This window comes from Neomonachus schauinslandi, chromosome 4, assembly GCF_002201575.2.
Source record: "Neomonachus schauinslandi chromosome 4, ASM220157v2, whole genome shotgun sequence".
NCBI classification, from domain to species: Eukaryota; Metazoa; Chordata; class Mammalia; order Carnivora; family Phocidae; genus Neomonachus; species Neomonachus schauinslandi.
Window position 1 is genome coordinate 185,350,985 of NC_058406.1, and position 16,974 is coordinate 185,367,958.

Consider the following 16,974-nt stretch of genomic DNA (forward strand, 5'->3'; position numbering starts at 1 on the left):
AGATGTCAGCCCATGTGGTTTTAGTGGCGTGATCACACGTGTATTCAGTGCACGTGGTGTTGTTGATTCCCCCCAGATCCTAACGTGCCTCCTGACGGAGCAGCGGATTGTGTTCTTCTCCTCCAACTGGGCCCTGCTGCCCCTGGTTGCCGAGTGCTTCCTGGCCTACCTGCACCCCTTGCAGTGGCAGCACACCTTCGTGCCCGTCCTGTCTCACCAGATGCTGGACTTCGTTATGGCGCCGACGTCCTTCCTCATGGGCTGTCACCTCGACCACTTTGAAGAAGTCAGCAAGGTTAGGCCTCGACCGTTTGCTAGAGAATGTCGGATCCTTGTGACCCCTGCGGGACCGGCGGGGAATGGCTTCGAAAGGGCCCCGCAGGGAGGGCCGTGTGCCCTGGCCAAGGAGAATGCGGTCACTCCCGTCCCCGCGGCTCGTGCCCTGGGTGCCACACGCAGGGTGCTCTCGCGTGTCTGCACCATCCCCCTGCGGTCCTCTGGGTGTGTTCAAGGCCATGGGGTTCTGGGCGCCGGGACCCCGTGTCACCTGCCAGTCTGCTTAAATTCCCGGGGGTCCGCGGCTTCCCGCAGTTCCAGCGAGGAGAGTGCGGGTGTCGACGCTGATGGAGCCCGCTCTCTGGCCTGGCTGTGGCCCCTTTCTAGCTTTGCGGCCTCGAGTGCGGTCCCAGCCCTTGCCGAGCCTCAGCCTCCTTGCCTCTGAAGCGGGCATGTCCTCCTGGGCCAGGCTCTGAGTGGGGACCACCCCGCACCTGCCGGCACGTGGCAGGGGCTCGGCAGCCCACAGCGGCCGGTGTCCCTGCTCCAGATCTTGTGTTTCTCTGTGTGGTTCAGCTTCTGTTGTTCAGTAATGCTATGGGCCCTCCTGCGAGAAGATGCCTGGCCACGCTGCGTGTCACTCACAGCGTCGGTGGGTGCGTGGGCCTTGCTGCACGCAGTGACCGTTTACACACTGTGCTTGACCTTCGGCGGAGCGTTCGGCCCTCTTGTGTCCTAGTCGGAAAAGACAGAGGTTAATTGGACACTTAGGTCATCAGGGTCAGGGTCCCCGACAAGAAGGCAAAAACGCCGGGACAACTAAGACAAAACCACACTAGCATCCTGCTTTACACCTTAGATGAGACCACGACAGCAGGCTAACGGCCTCTGCAGGAGTGACTTTTGCAAAACATCCGGAAACAAAACAATTAACCACTGTCACAAGTTGAGGCAGTTAGTCTCCAGATGTCAGCCCGAAAGACCATCAACACGGGAACGATAACCCGATAGGTAGATGGGGGCATGGTCAAAGCCCTGATTGGCACACCTTAGCGCCCAGTCCACAGGGGCCCACACTCAGGATGCTCAAGATAGTTTCTCAGAAGAGCTTATAAAAAACCCCGGGATTTGAATGCCGAAATGGCAACCCTCTCGTGGAACTTTGTACTATCGCTCAATAAACTTCGCCCTGCTGCCCACCACTCCATCTGGTCACCTCTTCGTTCCTCGAAGTGGTGCGACCAAGAGCCGCGGGCACGGAAGGGAACAAAGATCCTGTAACAGCAGTAAGTGTGCTGGCCCCATTATCGTGGGGGGCACCAAAGGGGCCAATAGTACAGCACTTGGCATACAGTAAGTGCTTAATAATGTACATTTAGATGGTGAGCTAACGTGGATTGGTAATACTGTGATACTGTCGGCAGGCAGAGCAGGTTTGGCTTTCTAAAACACCTTTATTCACATAAAATACCATGAAGTTTGCCTGATTAAAATGTGCAATTCAGTGGCTCTTAGTAACTTGACAGAGTTGTGCCAACTAATTTCTGACGTTTTCGGCACCCACAGGGAAGCCCCGTGTGCCTCAGCGTCGCCCCACGCTGTCCTCCGCCTGCCCTGGCCACCCCCACCTGCTTCTGTGTCCGTGGATTCGCCCGTTCCACACGCGTGGTTTGAGGCCCGTAGCTGGCCGTTAGTGGCTTCCTTCGCTCAGCACAGCGTGTTCTAGGGTCGTCCATGCCGTCCATCCACGTAGTCGTGGTTCTTGCTGCTGAATAGGATCCCGTTGTGCAAACGTGCCACAGTTCTTTTGTCCGTTCATCGGTCAATGGACGTTAGAGTTGTTTCAACTTTTGACTGTTGTGCCCGGCCCAGCTGCGAGCCCTCGTGTGCGCGCGAGCTTCCGTGCGGCGTGTGCTCTCCCCCGCGTGGGTACACACCCGCCGCAGACACTAGCCGTCTAGCTGCTGGAGGGGAGGCCGGGCTGTGAGCGCATTCCCGCCAGCAGCGTGGGGCCGCGATCCTCTGCCACCTCGCCAGCGCCGGCCGTGTGTCCTTCTGGCCATCGAGGCAAGGGGGACGCGGCGTTTCACGGCGGATCTGATGCACGTTACCCCAGCGACTGACACTGGAGCACTTTTGCACGGGGGCCTGGAGCATTTCAGAGCAAATCCCGGGAAGGTGCCCGGGAACGTGCCAGGTGCCCTGTTCGGCCCAGCCGCTCCTGGGGAGGAGCCAGGTTCTTGCCGAGTTCTTGCCAAAGCCAGTGACTCACCAGGCGACAAACACACTTTGGGGAAAGGCCGTTCAGACCTTCATGGAAGGAATGGAAAATGTCTCCCAGTCTGCCTTGCAAATGAGGAAGAAATAGGGGCATCCTCTGAAGTTGAAAATGTGTGTCTTTTCTTAGTCATTAGGGAAAAAACCATCTTGTTTCAGGCCCTTCCCCGGGGAACGTTTGTGGGCACATCCACCTGACAGCTCCCGTCCACAGTCACGAAGGAGGCCCGCTCAGGGATTTACGTGTTCTGGGAGATTTCAGGACAGGCAGCAGGCTGAAGAGCGTGGGTTGGGTTTGGACGTTTTCCTCTGTAGGGCTGGGGCCTTGGACAGAGTCGTGTAGCATGCGTGTGCGAGAATGCTCACCTTGCCCAGTCAGTGCCCAGTCAGTGCGCTGGGAGACGGCGTGTGCTCGCTTCATGTGCCACCTGGAACAGGCATTCAGAGCCGGGCCCAAAGGGGGAGCGGCGGCGGGGGGCGGCCTTCTGAGAGCCCGGGGCCGCCACATTCCTGGGGCTGCTGGATGCGGGACTCCAGAGCATGACTCAGTGTCTGTGTATCTCGTTACACATCAGGCTTTATAAGGAACCCGGGCACATAGTTCAGACATCCTAAGTGTGTGTGCTCACTGAGCCGGGGCCCAGCCCACACTCCAGTTCTGGCATGTTCCCTCCAGGTTCCCTGAAGTGGCCCACAGAGTGTTTATACCAGGGCAGGGGAAGCCAGATGACACTATGGAACCCTGACTCAGCCTGGGACGGATTTGATCAAATCTGGCTTGTTGACATGACTCACAGCATATCCTACATTTTTTGGTAGGGACAGTATAAGGCACTGTGTACGTGTTAAGTATGGTGATTTAATCAATAGCGACGCTACCTCAGGGAACGCAAAGTGTGTTTTTGTGTTTTCAAAGATGTCTACAAATTCAGGTTCTTACATCAATCTCTTCAAACTTACAGGAAGCTGATGGTCTAATTCTGATCAATATCGATAACGGGAGCGTCACCTGCTCTAATGACGAGGACGTCGATGTCCCGGACATCCCCCTGCTCGCGGCACAGACCTTCATTCAGAGGTAGAGGTGGGAGTCGTGTGTGCTTGGGGACGTCCCTGTTCTACTCTGTACTTGCTGGCTCTGAGTGTCTTGAGTAGCTCTTCCATGTACGTTCCAGAGCCACCCTTTCTGTCTTTATAGTTTGGAAATTATTCGTGAATGTTTTAAGGTGAAAGTCATTAGTCCTTACTCTGATCTTGTCTACATAGTAATTACGGCCCCACCAAGTCAGGTGATGGTCTCATCATCCCTCAGGGAACCTCCCACCCTCTCTCTGTGACCCTGTGGTCTGCCTGGGACCTTTGAGGTTCCTTCCCCTCCTTCCTGCCTCCTTCCCTCCCTCCTTCCTCCTCCTCTTCCCTTCCTCCCCCTCCATCCCCGCATGAGACACGTATTCAGACCCGTGGGACGCCGCTTCCCCCGCAGGACAGGATTTGTGTATTGCCCTGCCCTGCAGCGCAGAGGTGGGCACCCCACCCCCGAGCGAGAGGTCTTCCTGTCTTCACCCCAGCCCCCAGGAGCGCTCTTACGGCCTCCTGCCTTGCTCATCACTCGTATGGTTTTTCCAGCTCTGCTGCCCACGTCCTTGGCCTGCAAGCAGCAGCTGCTTCCCAGAAGGGCCAGGTTAGGCCTTGCGGCCTGTCGTGGGGGTCGAGGACTTCCGGAGCTGCTTCTGGGGAGGGTGAAGGAGCTCTCGTTGCCATCTGCCAGGACGATGGTGCGTCCCGTGGTCGGGGCGTCTGGCCATCCGGGACAGGGCAGCACCGTGGCATCCCCGGTCGTGGCCGGCTGCTGGGTGTGTGCAGGGGACCTGAGCAGGGTGTGCTGGTGGAGTGTCTCCCTGTGCGAACCTACATTTGTAATTGTTCACTTTTTGGTGAGCAAAAGCCGCTTTCCGCCGACTCTCAGAGTCTGACATTTTAGCGCCGGTGGGCGCTAGCGTTTGGTGCTTCTCAAGCGTGCGCTTGGTGGCGCATCCCCAGGGAGAGGGGGGTCTCATGCTTGCCTGTGTGGCATTGTCAGGATTCTAGAACATGCACAGCGGCTTGCGTCTCTGCTTGGCTGGACCCCGCATGGATGGGGTGTGGTGCCTCCTCCCATCTCGACCACGTGAGCTGACCCACGTGTGGTCGTGGCACATCTGTGGAGGCTCTGAGGCTGCACCGGGCAGTGGTGGGCAGCGTCCCCGGGGGTCCTGGAGTGCTGGGGTGTCCACACGGGCCCTTTGGTGGGGCAGGCAGGACAGGAGGCAGCGCCCTTCCCCGAGACGCCCCGATCCCACTCACCCTCTCCGTCCCCCGTCATCCTCACCTGCATCTGACTGTGTGTTCATGGTGTCCCCCCTGCCGACCCCACCTCCCGGGGGCAGGACAGGGACCCCAGCCCTCCCGGGCAGACTGTCGCAGAGCGCTCAGGTAGGAGGGACAGCCTTCTCCTCCAGCAAAGGGGTCGTCCCTGCACAGAGCTCGGTGGGGGGAGGCCGCCACCACGGCTCCGTACGGATTCCTTCCCCACGGCGCCCTTGTGCTCCCAGGTGCGTGGCCAGCTCACGATCCTTCCAGGTGGCAGGTACCCAACAGGTCAGCTGGGGTCGGCCGGGCTGGGACTCCTGTCTCCAGCAGTGGCTTCTTGTCACACGCGGGGCAAATCCAGAGTGTTCCCCGGCCCACCCCGGCTCCGCCGACCACTCGGACCTGGTCTCAGCCCGCCTCCCCCACCCACCACAGCTCCTGTGGGACCTCTGGCAGCTGGGTGCTCCCTACTTGCTCAGGGCCGTTTGTGTGTGTCTGGCTTTTCACCTTTCAGCTCCGAGGTCCTCGAGAGGCCCCTCCAGCCGCCAGCCAGGCTCTTTTCCAGCTGTCCTGCTCTCTGATCCCCTCCTCCCCTCCCCCACCCCCACGACCTCCTATTTGGGGTGCATTCTTCTGTTTTTCTGTTTCTTCCCACTTGAACATAGGCCCCACCCAGGAGCTTTGCTTTTGGTCACCATGCAGCCCACACCCAGATGGCACCAGGCGTGCAGCGGGTGCTCAGGAAACACGGCTGGGATGGGTGTGTGTTGGGTGTGTGTCTTCTGCATGTAAACCTCACGCTTGCTGGTTGGTTTCCAAAGCTGCGGCCTTGATCGTGCTGGGGAGGCCAGGGTGGCCGAATGCCAGTGCACGGTATATGGACACAGGGTTCCGCCAGGCGGCCGAGAGCCCTGACGCACAGGGCGTTGGGTGCACCCGATTCTCCCAGGCAGGGCGTGGTGGTGGGAAGCTGCCGGCCACGAGGCAGCTTGCGCTGGAAACCCCTTGTCCTTCCTGGGGTGGGGAGTGCATGATCTCTCCAGGCAGAGCCTGGGGGAGGGACGGATTCGGTTTGGGTGAAAACGTGCACGGTCCACAGTGGAGGCTTTTGCAGGTTCAGCACCGATGAGCTGTTAGCATGGAGTGGTGAGTGGACTCTCCAGGGATGTATTTTTAGTGACCCAGCCCGGAAGTTCCTGATGGGTCTTCCGAGCATCCGGAGTGTTCACGCACCTGGGAGAGCTTTCTCCCCGCCCGTGAACAGCAGTCCCGGCACGTGGCGTGAGCTGTGGTCAGCGTCTGTCTCTCTTTTCCAGGGTCCAGAGCCTCCAGCTGCACTACGAGCTGGACCTCGCACACCTGGGCGCCAGCACGGACCTGAACGAGGGGCGCGCCCGCAGGCGGGCCTGGCAGCAGAAACTCAACTGCCAGGTGCAGCAGGTGGCCCTGCACCTGCTCTTCAGCATCTTCAGGTACTGGAGACCATTTCCTTGGCCGCGGTGGCTCGACCCCGAGTGACGCAGCTGAAATCCTTGCCCCTCCAGCCCCCGACCACCTGTGGGGTATCGCGCCAGTTGAGAGCTCGGGGCCAGCCCAGGGTGGGGACACTCGGGTCACTGCGGGAATGAAGCCCACCCCCCAGGCAGCAGCACTCAGGATCTGTCCCCGTTAGAGAGCCTTCCTCTTTGTCCTCATTCCTGTGGGTGCCACCGTCCTGCAGGGTTTAGACCAGAGCCTTTGTGATTATCCAGTGGCTGTGTTCTTCAAATGTATATATTTCCATAGAATAAATAATTTATCAGGAAAAAATAAATGGGACTGTGTACTGTAGACAGGTTGTGTTATCTCTGCTTAAAGCAGTATAATTGGTGTGGACACAAATAGGTTCTTTTCATTTTGCTCTTTTGAAATGAAATCTTTCACGAGCAAGGTTGGGTTTTTTTTTTTTTTAACACCTTATAAGCTTGATGAATTCGTAAAAAAGCAGAGACTATGAATACAAAGGATCAAACTTTATGTCCCTTAGATAACTTTTCCCGACAACGGAAGGAAAGCATTGAATGTCTGACACGTGGAATGTGGCCCGTGGGCTCGTTGATCCCACGTGTAGACTGTACTTCTGCTGTGGCAGATCATACGGGTTCACGCTCAGAGTCTGCCTGCCCTACAGGGTCACCCCCTCGAGTCCGCTTTGTGTGTCATCTGCAGGAGGAAGTAGGGGCTGGAAAGCGAAGAGGGCCGTGACGGTCCCCCTGGGAGGGAAAGGCCGTGCTTGTGTCACCGAGGAGATGGAGCAGACCACGCCCAAACCCAGCCCTCCCGGGGTCAGAGTCCCCTTCCCGTGGGCCGGGGCTTTTGCAAAGGCTGGCCTTCTCGTCTTTCCTGTGTCGCTAAATCGTCATGACTCTCTCACGTATTTAAAAATAGCTCCACACTTAGACCGTCTTTCTCTTCATCAGGGAGGTGAAGAACCACCTAAATTACGAACACAGAGTGTTTAATAGTGAGGAGTTTCTCAAAACCAGGGCTCCAGGGGACCAGCAGTTTTATAGACAGGTGAGGAGCGAGTGGGGCTGGTGTGCGCGTGTGCGTATTCTGTCCTGCATACGTTTCTGTATTTGCAGCGTTGTTCAAAGTACATTTTTTCAGCATCTGTTAATATTTTAGGAAGTATTAACATTTCCAGAAAGTTTGTTTCCACATGGTTCCTTTGGTCCCTTTGGCCCCCTGTTTTTTGATCCGCTTTTCAGAGTATAATTTACCTGTTATGAAATGCACCCATTTTCAGTGTAGCGGGCGATAAATTCTGACAGACGTGCGTGCCTGGGAGCCACCTCCTCGGTCCGGGTCGGGGCCTCTCCATCAGCCCGGATGGCTCCCGTGCCAGGCGCGGCCGCGGGGCCTTTCCGTCCGGTGCGGGAGGTGGCGGTGGCTCTGTCCACCCGCTCACAAGCCTGTGGGACGCTTCCGTTCTTGTCTGTTATGAGGAGTCATGTCTGGGGCTTCGTGCTGGCAGATGGTGCAGCCGGCGCTGATCTTCTGGGTCCTTTAGGGCTGTTCTCATGCTTTCCGGGTGGCCTCTCTCGGTGGCGTCCTGTCCAGCTGATGGCCAGAGGGGTGTGTGAGCCGCGGCTCCCCTCATGGCTGAGGTCCACACAGCAGTCGTTCACGTCGGCCGGCCAGCAGCCTCTACCTCTCTCCGGGCACCGCCCGTGCCCTCATGTCTGCTCCCTGACATTTGCCGGACAGACTCCACGCTCTCCCCGTTCGTGGGCGCCCCGGCCGTCCGCCCCCTCTGTACGCACTCCCCGGGGCACAGAGCCTGGCCTGCGGGCCTGATGCTGCCCACAGGAGACCCTGCCACGAAAGGCACCACGGAGGAGCACAGGGAGAAGCCACAGGGACGCACGAGGGGCCAGAGCAAAGCCGGGAGCCCCGTTCGTAGCCGGGTCACAGCTGTGACAGGCGCCTGGGCCAAGCTCCCTGCCATCGGCCTCCGTTCTCTGCTGGCTCGTGGAGAGTACTCCAGCGGTCCCCAGGAGCCAGGCTGCCACCTCCCATGCCGCTGCGTGTCTGCTCCTGCCTTCATTCTTCTGCGGGTGTTTTGTACATGGGGTTTCCAGCATCTTCCTCGTGGGCCCTGCGCCCCTGCAGCCCTCCTGTCGCCAGGCTGGGCGGTGTCCCCTGGGCCTTGTCCCCTGCAGGCAGCTGGACCACAGCAGGGAGCAGGGTGGGGACAAGCACTGGCTGCTGGAGGGTCACCTTGTCCAGCGAGAGACCAGCAGCTGGGTCGTGGGAGCCACGGGTGCGTGCCAGACCGTGCACCTGCTGTGAGGAGGGGGCTGTGGTCCCCGGAGATCTGGAATCACAGGCCACAGGGCACCATGGCTCTTGCCGTCATGAGGGGAAGGTGGTTGAGCTTTTGAACGTTTGGTGGTTTTTCAGACACAGACTGGCCGGTCCTTCGTGGTGGCCTGGGGAGGATCTGGAGGCTAGCGTGGCAGGGTGGGGTCAGTGAAGACAGCTGCCGCTTGGGAACTTGTGTCCAAGTTGAGCTCCAAGTATCCAGAGAGGGGGTGTCCAAGGAGCTGGGGGTCGGGGAGAGGCCGCGGCCGGCGGGGAAGGGGCCGGGCAGCCGCTGCAGGCGCCCGGCGGCACAGCGAAGGCCAGGAGCGCGGCGGTAACTGGCCTTCCGTGGTCTGTTTCAGGTGTTGGATACCTACATGTTTCACTCTTTCCTTAAAGCCCGGCTCAGCGGAAGGATGGACGCCTTCACCCAGATGGACCTCCACCTGCAATCCGAAGAGGACAGGTGCTGTCTGCAATGGGGACCAGACACTTGAGTAGCATGGGTTTATTTGGGTGGATGAATGACGCATCTGACCAGAAAATCTCACATTCAGAAACGTGCAACACGTTGGGCTTGTCCCTGCGCGTTTCTGTTGGGGGCGGGACACCGAGCGTAGCGTGTACGCCCTGCCATCCACTGCCGTCCGCCTTCCCTCTCCCGCCGCATCGCCACAGCCTCCCGTGCTGTTCCAGCTCTTCCCACACTGTTCCCGACAGACTTTGTTTATGTGTGTCCCTTCGGGGGTACGGTCTGTCCTCCAGCCGCTGGCTACACCGTGGAGACTCCGACACGGTGCTCCCGCTGTTTTCCACTGGCACGCGGGAATGGCGGGCACCAGGTGTCGCGTGGGAGAAGAGGCTCAGGCGTTGAGAGACGTATTCTGCAGTCGTTCTTGCTGCTAAAAGGTGTTGCTTTTTCCTGACCCCAGATTTAACGGGATGCTGGCAAGTCCAAGAAGACCGACCATTGAGAAGATGGCCTCATGGAAATCCTCACCCCTGCACGTCACGCACCGGAGGATGGTGGTCAGCATGCCCAACCTGCAGGACATCACCCTTCCCGAGCTGCCGGCCCGGAACTCGTCGCTTCGCAAAGTGGACGCCTCGGAATGCAGCAGCAGCGGCGTAGGTAATAGACCGGCCCCTGTCCGGGCACTGCCCCCGCTGCTGGGCTCCGACGTGGCAGGCCGCTGCCACAGCCGGGGTCTGCTCAGGGCAAGGGGGTGGGGGTTTGGCCTGGGTGTGTCTGCGTGTACATATAAAACAGACGTTGACGCCTATCCGCGTCTGACGGACACGACACTGTCAGGCCCCAGCAGGCGCCACGCTCGCTCTAGATCCTGGGGTACGAAGGGCCCGGTGTCCCAGCCCTCGCGGAGCTGCGCTCCCGGGAGGAGGCCAGACCAGAAGCAGATAAACACGAAGCGACGGGGTGTGCGGTGTCCCCGCACAAAGGAAGCGGCGTCAGGGGTGGTGACGGGGGCTCGGGTGTGGCAGCCACATTTCAGCAGCCACGGAGGGAATGGCGAGGCCAGGCCACCCCAGTGGCAGGTGGCAGGCGGAGGGACAGCAAGGGCCCGTGGGTGCCGTGACGGCAGCAGCTCCGTCGGGGAGGCAGGCCTGTGTGCACAGCTCCGAATGTCAGCCGGGAGTTTCCTTGGCGTGTAAAGTGCTCTAGAACACGTGTGCACGTGTGCAAGCCCTTGTCTCCTTTCTGCGTGAGCTGCAGCAAACGAGCCACGTGTGCCTCGGGTATTTACCCTCAGGGCCCCCTCCGTGTGGTTCCATCCACAGCGGCCAGGAGGAACGGGTGAGGCCAGGCGCCGTGAGCCGGGGGCCCTGTGGCCGCTGCCTCGGTGCCTCCTGATGACCGTGCAGAGCAGAGCGGCAATCTGAGTGAGGGGCGCACCCAGCCGGCCTCAGGAGGGGCCGTGCGTCCAAGAGAAAAGTCCTCAATGACAGAGCACACGTTCTGGAGGCGTCTGCTGGGTCTGAGGCCCCTCACGGTGGCCCCCTGGCTGTGTGACCCTGGGCAGGTGATTCACCTCTCTGGGCCTGTAGTTCTTCTATAAAACCCAGTGACGCTTTTCACCCCTGGCTGTGCTCACTCCGCTGTGGGAAGGCGCTCTGCCCTCTCTGCCCCCTGAACCTTCAGCTGGAGCCCCCCTTCCCCTCCCAGGCTCCTCCCTCTCCCCCAGGCTTTGTGGCAAAGACGCCACCTCCATGGGGTGCGTGGCCTACCTATAGGACTGGCCTGGTCCTGGTCCCCTGGGGCCACCTGAGAGGCACTTCGGTGACATTTGTGGAAGGAATCGGTGTGAGACACCTGGATTAGGTTGGCTCTGGCATTTAGTAGCTGGGCACCTGGGACGCACGAAGTCTCAGTTTGCACGTCTGTACGACGGGGTTGATGGCCATGGGCGTCTCACAGAGAGGGCGCATCTGGGCTTAGGTCATCAGCTTAACCCTCCCGGGAAGACTCACTACCAGGTGTTTCCATTTAGCGCTAGATTTTAGCAAATAAAGTTATTCCGTATTCTCAGGGTGCCATGGAAGCAGAGTGGGGGGGCCCCCATTCAGCTCAGGGGCACATGGAGCTTTCTGGAAGAGGCATAAAGGCTCTCGCTTGACGTTGCACCCAGGGCCCAGAAATGTTAACCCGGACGAGATGACGGGGACCCAGGTCTGTTTTTCGGGTCTGCTGACTGTGTACATGTTTTCTCTCGGCTCTAGTTCTGAGTGTGACCCCGAAGCCGACGTACACGTTCAAGATCCCGGAGATCCACTTCCCCCTGGTGGGCCAATGCGTGCAGGCCTACTACTCCGACTGCGTCTCCCTGCTGAGCAAGGCCATGAGCCTTCTGGCGCCTGACAGCTCCGTGCTCCTGGCGCGGTACTTCTACCTCCGCGGGGCCGTGCACTTGATGCACGGGCAGCTGCTGGACGCCCTCCTGGACTTCCAGAGTCTGTACAAAACAGACATCAGGATCTTCCCTGCTGATCTCGTTCGGAGGACGGTGGGGTCCCTGTCGGGCCCCCAGCGCGCCCAGGCCGAGCGGGTGCCCGAGCTGCGGCGGCTCATCAGCGAGGTGGTGGACAAGCCCAGAGAGGCCCCCAAGCCGGACGACCGCGTGAAGAACTTCGAGCTGCCCAAGAAGCACATGCAGCTGGATGATTTCGTGAAGAGGGTTCAGGAGTCGGGCATCGTGAAGGACACCAGCATCATACACCGACTGTTTGAGGCGCTAACCGTAGGTGAGAGGCCGGCTGTGGCCTGGATGGCGGGGCGTAACCACGTGGGGACGAGTCCGCGAACCGTGCCGCGAGCCCCCGTGGGGGGAGGCCCTGTCCGACGCGGGCAGTTACAGGACGGGGGGCTGAGGGGCCGCCCAGGGTCTAGGGGAGTGTGACCCGAGAGCCCAAAGCCGCGGCAGGCTGGCTCCTGTCCCGGGGCCCCCGCTTGCTGCGCCATCCCCCCGGCGGCGGGAACGCTTCACACGACCTGACGGCGCAGACAGGAGTGCCGCCTTGTCCCGCATTTACTGCCACTGCCTGGCTCGTTTGGGACCTTTCTGCCCCCGCCAACGGCCACCGTCCCCAACTGGAGCCTGCCCCTCGACCGTGCGTTTACGTGTTTACTGGACGCGGTACGTAGGTGTGTGTGGTTTTAAATGGCCGTGCGTCCTGCCGCGTCAGGCTCGTCGCTGTCCTGCAGCTTTCCGTGCTGATGCGCGTGTGCCTGGTTTCTCCAGCGGATCTTGCGACGCTGGGGTAGCGGGGGCCAGCGTGGCGCACCTGTGTGTGGCCATCGGGTGGCGTCCGGGCGTCTTACTTTCCCAAATACTGACGTGGCGGGTTTCATGCACCTGCTGCCCTACGTGGTTGTGCACGGGTCTCCCTGGGACTCGTGCCAAGAGGCCCAGTCTGGACGCGGGTACTGCCATCCTGACGGCGAGCTGCCTCCTTGCCCTCGGCGGCTGCACGGCCCGGGACACACCCATGTCCCGCCGCCGCCGCCGGGCAGCGCTGGGCATTGTCCGTCCCGGGTGCTGGGCCAGTGTGACGAGCATCCGCTCGGAGCTGCTCTGGTGTCATCTGTCCATTTCTACACCAGCATGTTCGCCTTTTTCTTAGGGCGTGTGGGAGCGCCTCATGTCCTCTGCACAGGCTGTCCTTTGCCGAACGCAGGCCTCTCTCCCTGGTCTGGTCCGCGGCTCCGTGGGCGGGCTCGGCCACGCAACACTCTTTACGTAGATGCGTCCTGCTGCCCCCGCCAGGAGGAGGAGCCGATCGCCTGTTCGCTGGCCCCAGGCACTCGGCCTGACCAAGATGCAGGCCAGCCCGGCCCTCGCTGGTCACCTCCCCGTGCAGTGCTCTGGAGATGCCACGGAGAAGCGACACCGTGTTGGCCCGGGCAGGGTGCAGTGGAGCGCATCTCGTCGGGCGCCCAGGAGGCACTCATGGGGCAGACAGCTTGGGAGGATGAGCTGGGTCCGAGAGGAGACAGGTGCTTGCAGAGAGCCTTGCTGGGGCTGCCGGGAAGGGGGAGCACGGGCCCCCATGACTCGCGCCTCTCAGGGGAGACCCTGCCCCTTCGCTTTACACCGGGGCCAGCCAGTCCAGCGGCGAGGCCTGAGATACGGTGGATTCAGCCACTGGTGGTATTGTTCTCGGGGAACGAGATGTCCAGGCTGTGCCTGGCCGGCCCTGGACGTCGCCAGGATCCCCGAGCGTGGCCGTGTTGTTTCACGGCCCGAGACGCCGATGGCCCCGGGCGGCGCTGTTCTCCCAGCAGGAAGAGGAGGGTCTGTCCCCACTCCTGTGGCCAGAAGCGTGTCCCACAGCACGTAGCTGCCTGGGAAGCATGGTTTAATGGCTGGACGCGTGGACAGTGTCCAGCATTCCCAGACTTACGCTAGCAGGGACACGGAGGACGCCTGGGAGGGCACTGGCAGACATGGCCCACGCTGATGGGCCATCGACGGCCCGGTTGTCACTTTGGGTCCATTCACATTGCAAAATACACCCGTTAATGGTCCCGACTCTGGGATGTGTGAGCCGCTGTAGGGCGGCACCAGATGGATGTTTCGGCCTAATGGCCGCGTGTTAGAAAAGCTCTGTTAAGTCAAAGATGAATGTTACCACCTTGGAATGAACGGCTGTGGTCTAAGAACACACCTGAGATTTTATTTAGGAGATTCCTGTCACTGTTTTGTCATTACACGTTTTTATAGACGTTTCAAAGTCCGATGTTGACACTGCAGGACCAGTAATTCCGAGGGGCCGCAAGGCAGGGAGGCGGATGCGTGCGCGAGCCTGGGATTCCAGAGCCGCCGCCTGCACCGCGGGTGATGGGGTACGGGAGGGAACGGCCGGCGTTTCTGGGTGGAACTGGGGACAGGTGAAGCGTACGTGACCTGTCTGCGTGGGCGCGTGCGGGAGCCGTGGTGGAGCGTGGCAGGCCCCGGTGTGTGCAGCAGGCCTGCGGGGAGCTCATGGATGTGCGCGGTGGCCGCAGGCTTGCACCATCCAGTCCCGTGGTGGCCCCGGAGGGTGTGGTGGCCAAGGCCTGCAGGGACGGCCCAATTGGGCCAGACTCTGGTGGCCATGATATCCAAGTCCCCAGGGGACTGTCCCCCTGACACCGTGTTACGGAGCCCAAGCAGGGACGCGGCTGCCCTGGAGCTTTCCCGCGTCTTTTGTCCTTCTCCGATCTGGCCTCCAGTGGGGTTGGCTGGGGAGGACACGGCCCCTGCTCTCCCAGCCGCCTCAGCAGGAAGGCAGAGCCACCCACACACACAGCCGGGCCCGGCTCCACACTTAGCGTGCCAGCAACGGCTTTCCTCCCTGTGCCTCGGTTTCCCGATTTGTGAACAGCCTAACGGTGCCTGCCTCCTGAGGGGGTGGGTGGATTGAGTGGGACCCCGTGTCGTGGGGAGTGGTACGTGAGTGAAATGCGTGTGCAGCTTCAGGGAAGGGAGCACGTGAGCTGTTTTATCTGGGTCTTGCGTAGGATGCGTAGGAGTTTTCTGGTCCGAGCACCCTCGGCCAGTGTGTGCAGAGGCACCTGACATGGGCCTGTTTTGGGATATACTCAGTGTGACTGGAACGTGGGAGTGTGAAAGGGCCCAGGGGCCCAATCCTGGAGGATTTGGGGCCTGCTGTAGAGGAGGAGCCCTGAAGTGTTTGAACGGGAGGGGGCGCCTACTTGTTTCTCAGGGCATTCCGGGCGCCGGCTGCAGCAGCTGGGAGGCCGTGTGGGCGTTTGTGCAGGACGGGAGGGGCCGCCGCATGACCGAGGAATGCGGAGCAGAGGCGGAACCCGGCCACCGCAGCCACAGACACAGGGAAACGTGGGCGTCAGGATGGGCAGGACTTCTTGGCAGTCGGGTGGAGTGGGAGTGGGGTGGTCCCATTTCCGCTGTACGGATGAGCAAGCGGGTCCGTTATACAGCTTGCTTGAAGTCCCACCGCTAACCAGGAAAGCGGGGCTTCAGACTTGGGTCTCTCTCTAACTCAGTGCCCGTGACTGTTGGGCATTTAGAAACGTTGCTGTATCAAGTTCATCTTGGTTACAAATAAGACTTATTTGCTCACGTAACCAAAGAATACTGAGATAGGGCTAGCTTCAGGCAAAGCTTGATCCAGTGATGGAGGAGGGTCACCAAGGGTCTGGTCTCTTTAGCATTAGCTTCATCTGAGGGCTAGCTCCCCTCATGGCCCCACGATGCCTGCCGCCAGGTCTAGTGGTGACCCAGGGCTTTGCCACCGTAAAAAGAGTGTCCCGAGAGTTACCGTGGCTGCTGGGCTCAGGTCACAGGGCAGCCCCTATCCCGTGGTTTGGGTGCCCATCCTGGGCAGACAGCTGGGGTGGGAGACGTGGGTGCTGGCGCCACCTGCTGGCCTGTGTGGACAGCGCACCGCGTCTTCTCCCGCGCAAGGGCTGTGTACGTGGCTCTAAGAAATCTCTTTTCTCTACAAAACCAAGGACACCAGAAACAGATTGACCCAGAAACATTCAAAGATTTCTACAACTGCTGGAAGGAGGCAGAAGCAGAGGCCCAGGAGGTCAGTCTGCCTTTGTCGGTGATGGAGCATCTGGATAAGAACGAGTGTGTTTATAAGCTGTCGAGCTCCGTCAAAACGAATCGCGGCGTGGGCAAGATCGCCATGACCCAGAAGCGCCTGTTCCTCCTGACGGAAGGGAGACCAGGCTACGTGGAGATTTCCACCTTCAGGAACATAGAGGTAAGAGCGCAGCCGCTGGATTGTGCTGTTTGCTAACTTGAGGTGCCCCTTCGAGTGTAAAGGGGTTGTCTTCCCCACGGGGGACACTCAGCTGTGGCTTCATCTCAAGCGTTATATTTATTTCGAGAGGCGTGTTGGATGTGTTAATCCAGCTCTGAATACTCCTGGAGACGGGAGAGGCAGGAAAGCACTGCAGCCGCGGTGAACGCTGGCCCGTGGGTCACCCCCCGTCCTCTAGTCTGCCACAGACTGCCTCCCGGAATTCCAAAGAAAGAGAAGCATTTCCGGAGGCAGAGGAATGAACCCTGTTTGAACCCTGCGGACGAGCGCCTTTGTGCGGATGTGCTAACAGGTCATGCCCGTGGTCGGCCAGGAAGGCCCGTGAGTCCTCGGACACGGGCCTGGGTCCCCGACCCCCTGGGACCAGTGTCTGACAGCAGGGTCACACAGAGGCCCCTCTCTCGGGCCGTCCCTCTCCTCCCGCCCGGGGCCGGGCTCCGCCTGGGGCTCCCTGCACCGCACCCCGGCCAGCCCCCACTCTGCACCCTCGGTCCGGGGCCTGCCTTCACACCCAGGCACCGGCTGCTGAGCCAGCTTCCCTCGCTGACCCCCGAGTTCCTGCCACGGGGCATCTCTCTGACCTGCTGCTTCTTTTTCTGCCTCCGCAGGAAGTGAGAAGTACCACTGTAGCGTTTCTGCTTCTGAGAATACCCACTTTAAAAATTAAAATGGCATCCAAGAAAGAAGTGTTTGAAGCTAATCTAAAGACGGAGTGTGACCTGTGGCACCTGATGGTGAAGGAGATGTGGGCCGGGAAGAAGCTGGCTGACGACCACAAGGTCTGGGGGACGCGGGTGGCTGCTCATTCCAACTCACGGCTCGTCTTGGGGGCTCGGGCGTGGTCCCGTGAGCACGAGTCAGGTTAGACGAGGTCCCTCCAGAGGCCCTGGAGATGCCGTGGTTTACATGGCCCAG

At 60.3% G+C, this 16,974-nt stretch overlaps 1 protein-coding gene across 1 annotated transcript in view; it reads left to right on the forward strand.

Annotated features, from left to right (window-relative positions):
- Window positions 1-16,974, forward strand: part of DENND3 (DENN domain containing 3) — a 52,699-nt gene that overhangs the window by 17,574 nt on the left and 18,151 nt on the right. Inside the window, exons 7-15 of the mRNA XM_021688722.1 lie at window positions 77-295; window positions 3,516-3,631; window positions 6,219-6,374; window positions 7,362-7,458; window positions 9,111-9,214; window positions 9,681-9,880; window positions 11,485-12,006; window positions 15,740-15,999; window positions 16,668-16,838. Of these exons, the coding sequence (XP_021544397.1) occupies window positions 77-295; window positions 3,516-3,631; window positions 6,219-6,374; window positions 7,362-7,458; window positions 9,111-9,214; window positions 9,681-9,880; window positions 11,485-12,006; window positions 15,740-15,999; window positions 16,668-16,838 (1,845 nt within the window). The remainder of the gene's footprint in view (window positions 1-76; window positions 296-3,515; window positions 3,632-6,218; window positions 6,375-7,361; window positions 7,459-9,110; window positions 9,215-9,680; window positions 9,881-11,484; window positions 12,007-15,739; window positions 16,000-16,667; window positions 16,839-16,974) is intronic.